The 10864-nt window shown below is 35.3% G+C and overlaps 1 protein-coding gene across 2 annotated transcripts in view; it reads left to right on the forward strand.

The window, feature by feature from the left end:
* The window catches only part of SPOCK3 (SPARC (osteonectin), cwcv and kazal like domains proteoglycan 3), a 179945-nt gene extending 172706 nt beyond the window's left edge, over window positions 1–7239 (forward strand). For both annotated transcript variants that reach the window (XM_034064685.1, XM_034064686.1), the window contains exons 9-11: window positions 2571–2633; window positions 3878–4015; window positions 5044–7239. In XM_034064685.1, coding sequence (XP_033920576.1) covers window positions 2571–2633; window positions 3878–4015; window positions 5044–5216 — 374 coding nt within the window. In that variant the 3' untranslated portion in view covers window positions 5217–7239. The remainder of the gene's footprint in view (window positions 1–2570; window positions 2634–3877; window positions 4016–5043) is intronic.
* Window positions 7240–10864: the final 3625 nt, after the last annotated feature.

Genomic DNA, 10864 nt, shown 5'->3' on the forward strand with positions numbered 1-10864 from the left:
CAGGTATTCAAATATGTTTATAGATAGTTATAAAGGAAAGTGCAACATGCCTTAACACGTAATTGAGATCCCCAGAAAGATTTCTGGAAATGCAGAATTGATGCTTCAGATCCCTAAAGTCCAAGCCTTGGTTGTCCAAGAACAATTATAATACTTGTTCCCAAGCACAAGCAAGGCACAACACGGCAGCTTACTCTGCAATGGGCCAGAAGCTGCGGGCTTTACTGAATATTACCTACTTGATAGATGGAAAATCACTGTTTTGTAATTGAATAAGGCAAAGAATCTATGAATGCTGGAATTGCACTATGTGGGTAGCAGTTCCTTCAGACATGTCTGTTAAAAATCTTAGACTTTCTTAGTCAGATCTACCAGGTTTACTCCCATTGCTCTGTTGATGTGCCTGTTTTTGGTAAATCAAACCTTAATCATACTAGCTTTGCAGCATCTGTTGGCACAACTGAATATTGATTTCTCAAGGGGCAGTATTAATAACATGTGGTAGTCTGGTGTACATCAGAACTTCGACCACTGATGGTTCATGAATCACTCAACAATGCTGTGTTACTGTCAGAGAGACAGTTCCTGCCACATCTGTGGAAGTAGATTAAGGATGAAGATGATTAGGTCTCAATTATTTGTCTTCAGATCATCAGAAAAGGAGCCATCAGACTGATTTTTGTAAAGGGATTCTTTCTCCTTGCCTCAAGACTCCTAAAAGCTGTCCAATGACACTGGTTTTCTATTGGAATAAGTTCAGAAATCTAAAAGAAAGCTTTTCAAACTCAGGAACTAACTGGAAAGTAAAGAAGGAAGCATTATGCTCTGAGGAGAGAGGAAAAAGGATATGCTGTGGACCAAAAGGAATTGATTGAACTCCTAGCCTGTCATTCTCTTTGACAGTTTTAAGAACCTGAGTGATTTAGTATTGTTAAGGGGTTTTGATGCTTTTATCCTGAGAAGCAAAGCTTAAGTGTGAATCTTGAAGACTTAGCTTCTGAGAAGAGAGTTTTGGGTAAGTAATGTTCTCACATTGCCTTGTTAACTTTTGGTTAGTGGTATTCCTTTTTATAATTATATCACCAAAGATTTATAGCTGTAAATTAAGATAGTTTTTCTTTAGGCATAGTCTGTCATTTTTACATTTCCACATTAGTGCTTATGTGTGCAACTCTCTGTTTCTAATTTAGGATTGTTCTTTTCCGTAGAACAAAATATATGTAGTTTTCCTATTTGACTAGTTCTTTGTTAGCATCTTTCCCATCTTCTTCGGAAGACAGAGCAGAGTAGAATCATTTAGATTGGAAAGGACCTTGAAGGCCATCAAGTCCAGTTGTTAACCAAACACTGACAAGTCCACCGAAATCCTAGATCCTTGTAGCCTCTGGTACTCGTGTGCATAAATGACTGTCAGTTTTTAGATTACTTATTAATTGGGAATACCTTTGGTTTAAGAATAACTGATCCTCAGAATGTTGTACAATTAAGAGCTTAACTCTAAGCACCAGGAAAGACAGAAACCTTAGTTTTGACAGGTAATGAACATCTCTGGTGTAGTGGTGAGCATGATCATCATGAAAGTACTTCTTATAACAAGAAATGTAAAAAATCATGTAGCCTCAGCATATACTCAAAGACTAAATACTTAAAACCCAAACCCACATAATTATGTGAAGTCCCAGGGAACTAAAAATGTATGCAAGTAAACTCAGTAATAGTATTGCTGATTCAGAATGAGGAATGTTTTTGTGCTAATGGTGTAGTGTGGAATGCAATGTCAGTGTTCAGAGATTAGTTCTTTGCTATCTTTTATTCTTTCATTTATTCAGGAGTAATAAACACATTCACTTCTTATTTCCTTCACATTCATAGGTCATACTGTGGCTTGTTTTTATAGAGAGTAGGAAATCAAATTGTTTGGAACAGGAGTTAGCTCTAACTGAAGAATGGAAAACGAGTTTAATTTTAATACCTATTCTGCCTCTTACGAGCTGTCTGAAGTTTGGCCACTGATTTTAACTTGGTTTGCTGAACATGGGGCTTTGTACCTATCAAACTGTTGCAGTAGAATCACAATCTTGCAGACTTCAGTGGAGAAAATTCTTATTTCATTAGTGTAGTGTGTGAAATACAAAAATTGAACATTACTTATAACAAAGACAGAAGAGAGAATTAAAAGAGACATCCTGTTTCTAATGAATACATGAAGAGAGTTTCACAGTCATAGTCTGATTTCTGTAGTCTGATAACATAGGGTGTCATGGAGTTACTATTTTGGTCTAGTGTTCCTCCATCTTCCAAACTAGTGACTAGATGCTTACAGCTGGGTTAACTGAAATGGGCTTCTGCAAAGATCCTGGTGGTGCCCTATTTCATAATTCTGGAGCTGTAGCAAGATGCAGTAATTCTTTTGTTTGAGAGCTTAGAACATGACTGCTAATGCAAGATGTATGTGTTTCTTAAGATCAGTAGTAAGAGTGACCTTGGAACATAGCAAACTGAACATTTAGTCATATGCTTTCTTTCCTAGATACGGTGTAATCTGTTTAACATTATTTATGTCATTTTAGACCCACCTTGCCACACAGAACTCAGCAACATTCAGAAGCAGCAAGGAGGAAAGAAGCTCCTAGGTGAGCCATAGATCATTCTTTTGAAGGTTTTATTGCTTACATAAATAATCCTAGTGAAACAGCAACATAAAATCAATATTAATCCAACAAAGATAGGCCGCAGTAAATTCCAGCAACAGAATTTATGAAATTTTTGAAAGCTATTAAACTTAGTTTTATTACCTTACCTACCAAAAGATATTACATCTGGTTTATTACCCTAATTGAAGGTACATTTTTACAGTTATAGAGGGGACAGTGTAAGGCACTCCTAAATTAGTATCTCTGCTGATCTTTTACCTGTAATATTCTTAAAGTAATTGAAATCTTTGTTGTGAATCAGTTCATACTGTATCAATATAACTTAAATATAAAATCTTCAGTTTACCTGTATAGAAGCTGCAATAAAAAGCTTGGCTTAAAGTAGTCAAAACTGTATTTCTGCAAAGGATAGTTTCTAACAACTATACACTTCAAAAAGCTTTCATGTGAATGTTTTGTTCATTGTGGTTTTTCTGCCATGTTTCTCTTAAAAAGTCTCCATTTGTTCCAAATGAAAAACAGTGGATTATTCAGCCTTTGGCAAGTCACTGCCTCACAAAATAAGTGCCTGATTTTGTTTCTCGTACTCCTGGTGGGAAACCCTTTTGGCTTAGAGTCTAATTTGCCTAGGTATTTCACATATAAATGTAAATTTAACATTCTTTTGTTAATATTTGTTGTTTATAAAATTAGTGTGTTACACTGCATTAGTCTTCTGTTGGGGGGTAATTAAATATTAGTAAGTAACTAAGTGAATTGTAAAATATATATTTAAAAATAGCTCCTAAGCCTTGTAGCAGAAGGTTTGTTAGATCAGAAAGCCTGGTCCTTATTATTTAGACTTGTTTGTATTCCACAGATTACAGAATATCCTATTCAGGGTTGGGTTCTACATCAGAACCCATCAGAGCCTTTTTCCCAAGCATTTGGTGAATATCTTGACTGAGACGTTCAGGGAGTAAGGAATGCGTATCACAGCATCAAAGAGAAATTTCAAGGAAGATTGGTCACTATTATATCTTGAGATCAGTCCAAGATTGATTCATGTTATTTCCCTCCCACACTTGATATATTCTGTCACTTTCTGCTTAACTGAATTCAGTAATAGTAAACCAGTCAGTGGAATGAGGAAAACCAGCAAAATGTAGTTACTTCTTGCTATAATTGTTACATTGGCCAAGAGGCGTTTTTTAATATCCTTATTCAATATTTATATATCACAGGGCAATACATCCCCTTATGTGATGAAGATGGATATTACAAACCAAGTCAGTGCCATGGAAGCGTAGGGCAGTGCTGGTGTGTTGACAGATACGGTAATGAGTTGACAGGATCCAGAACAAATGGTGCAGCAGAATGCGGTAAGTTAAGAACCCTTTGTGGCATTTTGTTTAGAGGTGTTTCTTCTTTGATTACCAACCAGATTAAATTTCTTCAGTAAGAGCAGATGGGGGACTCAATTACATGGATTTTGAAACAATAACAAATAATAATTTGTTATTGGTATTACTTCATTATTTTTGCAACTCCTTTCACTTTGTCAGCTATTAATAGACCTCATATATGCGCTTGGCATAGTGTATATAAACTTAAGGAAAATCAATTATCCAGAACAGCATTAGACAAGCCCCAAAATGCTTGATGAAACCCCTTTGAGTAATCAGCATTCTAGTGAATTCAATTTGACTTTTTCTTTTTTTTAGTTTATGTTTGAGGGAATTGGCAAAGGTTCCTAGCACACCAAATCTTCCTTATTTTTTCCTTCCCTGCAGCACTCTGCAGCTTCTTCCAATAATTCCCACATCACTTTTATTTGATGTCCCAGATACAAAAAATGGCAAAAGAAAAATTTCCTTTTTTAAGGAATTAGTCCTTACATTACTCCTTTCCACTTCTTGTGCAACAAAGAACATAGCCTGAAACAAAGAGTAAATTTAACACAATGTTTGATTTACAAGGTCAGGATTTGAGATTGTTCATCTAACCCAGGATCCTTTTAAGCTAAATGGAGAATTCTTGATAATTCAAGATAGTATGTAAGAACTGAATAATAAACAGTGTATATTTTCATTAGCCCTTATTGTCATCTGTAAGTTGAACATAAATCTCTTTTGTTTGTTACTGACATTCATTACAGCTCTACAAATCCATAAAATTTGTCTCCGTTTGTTAACATTTAGAAATTAATCCCTGTTGAAGTGGTTTTATTTTAAGACAAAAGGATCTTCTTATTATTTGTTTTCCTTCTGTGTCACACCTTGTAGTTTAAAATAAGTAATTGTCCTGAAACTTAATACTCTGGTTTGCCCCTTTGAATGCTTATATATATTATGCAACAAATATGTAGAGTATCTTTTGTGCCTTTTCTATAACTATCATAACTTTTCAGCTATTGATTTAGAGACTTCAGGTGATTTTGCCTCTGGTGATTTCCATGGGTGGGCAGATGATGAAGATGACGAAGATGAAATAATGAATGATGAAGATGAAATCGAAGATGATGATGAAGATGAAGGAGATGATGATGTTGATGATGACGATGACCATGATGGATATATTTGACAATATTAGGGGCTTCATAATTGTACCTTTCCAAAATTCTAAAGATGACATTTCATAAAATCCCTTTGCTCTCGAAGATCAAAAGGATTCTAACAAACATGTATATTTTGTATGATTATTTCAAACACTGCAGCTGGAGTCAGATTTTTCGTTTGTTTGTTTAAATAAGAATAATTATGTTACGTGCTTTTGAGTTTTTAAATGCCTTTGCGCTGAAGAAAACACAGTGGAAGTTTAGCCTGAAGAAAGAAATATAATGTGCTACTGAAAATATAAATGAGCAAAACACACTATAAAGAAAATTGGTCTCTTAAACTATAGTGAAAAGATATACTCCCTTACTTGGAGGTGTGCATGACCTCTTCAGAACACATACTGTAACTTTAATTCTCTCGGTGTTTTAGGCCCTGTGGGCTTTGCAAATTGTCCATTTAATAAATCAAAAATGTTTTACAGTAGAAAAACATTGGTGCACAAGTAGCGTCTCACCAGCCTTTAATTAACTAAAGGTATGGAGATAAATTTTCAGGAGGGAAAAATAGAGCAAAGTCCTTCTTTGTGTTTGCATTCATAGTTACTTTTTTTGTTTACGAAATGGCTGGGTTATTGAAAGGATTTTTCAAAAGCAGTAGCATGGACAAGCACCAATTCTGTAATTGTAAAGTTTTCATGTAATTTCTTTTTTTTTTTTCCTGTCAAAATTGTATAGGTGTTACCAGTGTTTACTAAAACACTGCTTTACCCTTTGTTGTTTCGCTGCATTTCTCTCTAATCAGAAGAGCGTAAAATATTTTACATGGGGAAAAAAATTTGCTTATAATTATATTACCTTTATATATGACAGTGGTTCAGAGTATTGGCACTAGCCCCAAGTTAGTTTTTAATAAATGTATAATAATACTTTTTATTTTCTTAATTCAGGAAATAGTTTTGCATCTTAATCTTAATTCCTGTTGCTTTCTGTTACTAGAGCAGAAACTTAGAGAGCATATTGTAAAGGTGCCTTGCAAAATAGAAATAGAGAGGTTTTAGCATGCATACCAGTATAGGATGTTAGGCAATAGCTAAGCACACCCAATTACCAAATTAATACCAGTATAGGTACTGCTGCTGGAATGAAGAAAATGGGTTTGGTTTTGTTCTGGTTTTTCTTTCTCCTATTGTTATGTAATTACCATGTGGATTAGATTATAATTATTGTGTAGAGTAGCACTTAAGATTTGATTGTAGAGAAAATTACTTTAATCACTGTATTTATGTTAGCATGTTGATTAATTGTGTAGACATTTTGGGACTCCACCATCTTTGTTCATATCGTTTCTGTTGCTTTCTGCCCACAAAAAAGTTGACGTGACCTGCATAATGTAATACTACAGGTTGTATAATTTCAAAATTGGATCACTGCTTTCCCATCATTAATTAAAAGGGAAATCAGTTTCTTATTTGAATTAATTTCTACACATTAAGTACTAAATTTAATGTTTATCCTATGTAATATTGCAGACTATAATGCATTTTCTTTTTTACAGTTTCTGTATAGTTTGCAAAATAAAGACTCTTGTAACCAACCTTTGGCCAGTATAGCCCATCATTTTGAATTTTTGCATAGTTTGAAATTTTCAAACAGGAAGAATTAGTGTTTCACCTATTAAAAATGTATTTATTTGGTACATTTCACCTATTAAAATGTATTTATTTGAATAAAGACATTGATGTTTTATTTTACAGTAATGAATTTTTGACTAAGGCAAAACCCGTATGAAGCTTTTATTTTTCTGTATTTTTTCCTGAATTTTCTATAGCTGTGTTATGTACTTTTATCATGTTGTCTTCATTACATAGTAAAGAAAGGAAATACTTCTTTTCAAACTCTGTCATAATTTATCGAGCATACTTATGTTATTTTCTTAAATAAAAGTAGTTAAGAGTTTACCATTCCCATATAGTGGGATTTTACCAGAGGACAGTTTCTTATGGCTGAAATTAACTGATATATAAATTGATTTTAAATAAAGAAGCTAAAGAAATATTGTTGTCAGTATTGGTTGATGTGACGAGTACTATGGGGGGGGGGGGGTTGATGTGACAAATGGTCATTAGATAGCATATGGAAAACAGATTTCATTAAAACTTGTGATATTAGCAGAATTAAAGTATGGAAAGAGAACTTGTAATGGGTTTAGCCTTATGTAATTACAGTATGAAGGTCATTCTAAAATGAACTGTCATGTAGAAGAGCACAAAAGAACTCATATTATTTTTTCCCTGAAAATCCCCCATTGAACTGGAAGAGGAGGAAATATGCATGGATTTTAGTCCCCGAGTATCTAAGCTGCCTATCATAAAGTCAGAAGTATGTTGAGATAGCTAAATTTACTAAAGAACAGTGACAATGCTGATTCAGGGTCATTTTTGGAGAATTTCTGTGTCCAAAGCTAAAATCAGCAACAATGCTTGGGTTGTTTCTCATTCATGAGGAAAAGCCAGAGAAGATACTGATAGTGTGAGTTTCTTTGAAAACATCCTTCTTTTTGTCTGTGGATTAATAGGATGGTTTTGATTTGCTTTTGTGATACCAAATGTACCAGAAACTACTTCACTGCACCATTAAAGAAATGCATGAGACCGGGAGCAGGTAGAATAAATAAAGGCAAAGGCTGATAATATAAAATCACTAAATAACTAAGCCATTCAGAAGGGGTTTGCTTCTTTTTGTCATATCCAAAAACTTTGCACTGAGGTATGTCCTCATGAGTACATTCTGGCAGAAAACAGTAGGGATTCCTTGATTTTAAAACTTCATTATTTTTACAGTGTCACTGTCATTGGTTGTTTTTTCCTGATCTCATAATTGTGCACATGTGTATGTACTTAAAACATGCAGAGAAACTGGTACAAATTTGAAGAGTTTCACACAGTGATTGAGTTATAATTCTCAATGAAATACGTGTGAAGTTATAATTCTCAGATTCACTGTGAAAAGTACCGAATACCAAGTCCAATGAAACAAATTGTTATATAGTCATCAAAGGAAATATTTCAGGTCAGCCAAATAGATTTGCTTAGCTGTAAATCAAATGAATCAGTGTCATTAGTCCACTTGTATGAAGATTGGGTTATTGTAAACGGCTGTGGAAGACTGACCATAATAATAGCAGGGATTTTTTTGTTTTGTGCACAGGGTTGTTTGAAATGCAGTAATCCTTCTTACTGTTTCTTCTCTAATCTAAATATAGTAGTAGCAAATCATCTACAATTTTATTTCAGCTAGTTCAGTGGACACTTAAGTAGTTGTCACCAAGTTTCTGTTTGAAGACACGAATAGGAATAAACATGAAGAACAAGATAATGGATTGGAAAAATTTCCAACTTAATCAGTTATCACTGGGTAAGTAATTAAAATATCAAAAGTTTAAAAAAAAAACAATCTACTCCTGAGGGCAAGTACCATATTGGACATGCTGAAATAATAGGGTAACCCCTTGTCGTGAGTTAGATCCCCAGTCTACTCCTGAGGGCAAGTACCATATTTGATATGCTGAAATAATAGCGTAACCCCTTGTCATGATTTAGATCTCCACTGTCACTGTACAGGACAGGTGCAGATTGCCAGGTTGTTAATTCACCCAGTGAAAAGGCAGTAGGAATGATTTTGAAGGAACCAGAACAAGAATTGGAAACAATTGCCTAGCCTAAAGGATGACACCTCTGCTTGAATTCTTTGTTGTGTTTCAGATGCCAATTGAACCAAATCCTGAAAGAGAGACTACTGCACAATGTGTCTGTCATTTTGAAGGTGAGTTTTATGTATAAATGTGTGTGCCATTTGTAAGAAGAATCTCTATGTTCTCACATAAGTAATAACACCAAGTATTTTACATTTCTTACCAGCTTTACACATGACCCCATTGAAAAATCTGATTAAAACTTCAGATGAGGTTATCCAGGGGACTCACGTGCATGTCTGTGACCATTTTTGCCAAGACAGTTGAAATTTATCAGTTAAAATCAAGATGGACAGCGAGGTGGCCCATTGTCCCTGTAGCTTTTAACGTTCACAGCTGCTTTGTAAATTCATTCTGCAAGTCTGCTGAATTATACATGAATACACATTCCTCCAATTTGGGTCATTATACTACTCATCAGGTAAGTGCCTAGCACAGGGCTCTGAGGGTGTGCTCTGGGTCTTGCTATTAACAACAGATACCCATTTTCAGGAAGATTCTCAAATTCTCTTTTCACAGTTTATTTACCTAACAGGCTTAAGTACTGACACATTTTGGTGAGATTGTCTACTGGACTTAGTTCCTGTGAAGGAGGTTGGATATCTTCTATAATGCTTCTGCTTGATTGCCATGTGTCTGAGGGGACTGGAGAGCCACACCAAGTTTTACTGAGTTTGGGGTGTTAGAACATAATAGTGAATAATAAAATACTTCGTTAATTGTTTGAAAGCTATAAAAGATTACTGTGGTTTTCTTTCAAAACACAAACACATACAACGAAAACCACTCAGGAACAGCAGTCTACAGTAAGAGTATAATTTTTAGTTGTGTTTAATTGTGTATTTAACTGTGTATAATTTTTAGGTGTGACTCTTTTTCCGTATTTCTCAAGAATAATGCAGTTATTTAAAAGCATGCTGTAATTCAAAATCAATTGAGTTTGAGCATTTTGCAAAACAACTGTGGGGCTTAGTTTTACTATACTTCTGTGTATTACATTGTGCTGCGTTAGTGCTATGGCACTGAACCATGCTTTAAATCAAAATCTGTTGGATGATGTTGATCTGTTTCTTACTTATAAGCTTTTGTTTGTGAAGAAAACAAAGAGATGAAGAAATCTAGATATTATTTTAAAGATACCACAAATACAAATCCAATTCCCTCAAAGTAAAAAATTGCCATAAAAACATCATTGGTTCATACAAGGCATACATTTTAAAATTTAGGTTGAAACAGTTAAAAGCTAACTTAAGAATACTTACTGCTCTAACATCTGTGGCAGCCACCTGAAAAGTACAGTTGTATCTATATGGAAATTTATGTTGAGAAGTTTTTGTGTTTGCTTGGTGTGACAGAAAGATTCGTGCAAAGCTAATATCACTGGGCTGTGTCTTCATTGTAATTATTTATGACCAGATGCTTGTCACAAGTTCATGTGTTAGGGCAGCTCAAATGAGAGGATTGATGACTTGGCTTCGCGAGCAAAGATTTTGGGAAGGGCTTTAACCACGCTTACTTCAAGCACGATGACCAAGGGTGAGTGGGATATGCAAATCTGGTTTGAAAAGGGTGCTTAGGCAATCAGGGAGTGTCCAACCAAGACTGACATCTCCTGAGTAATCTCGAGCTACCCATGCACTGGTCCACCCGCATGCAAGGCTGGATCTGCAGCTCCCCATGCACCTCATCACCTGCCATTACGACCCTCACCTGTCCATACCCACAAGTGAGACCAAGCCCTGCCAGCCTGCACAGTGGCGTTTTCAGGTGAGGCGCAGCTTGTGCAGAACTGTCCCCACCCTTTACACCTGAGGTTTAACTGCCAGGCCTAGCGAGCTAGGACAGTGACAGCAACGTCCACAGGTAGCAGATTTTATAAGAGTGTCCTTCTCTTGGATGGCAGACCATACAAGGCTGGACGAG

The sequence above is a fragment of the Melopsittacus undulatus genome, chromosome 7, assembly GCF_012275295.1.
Source record: "Melopsittacus undulatus isolate bMelUnd1 chromosome 7, bMelUnd1.mat.Z, whole genome shotgun sequence".
NCBI classification, from domain to species: Eukaryota; Metazoa; Chordata; class Aves; order Psittaciformes; family Psittaculidae; genus Melopsittacus; species Melopsittacus undulatus.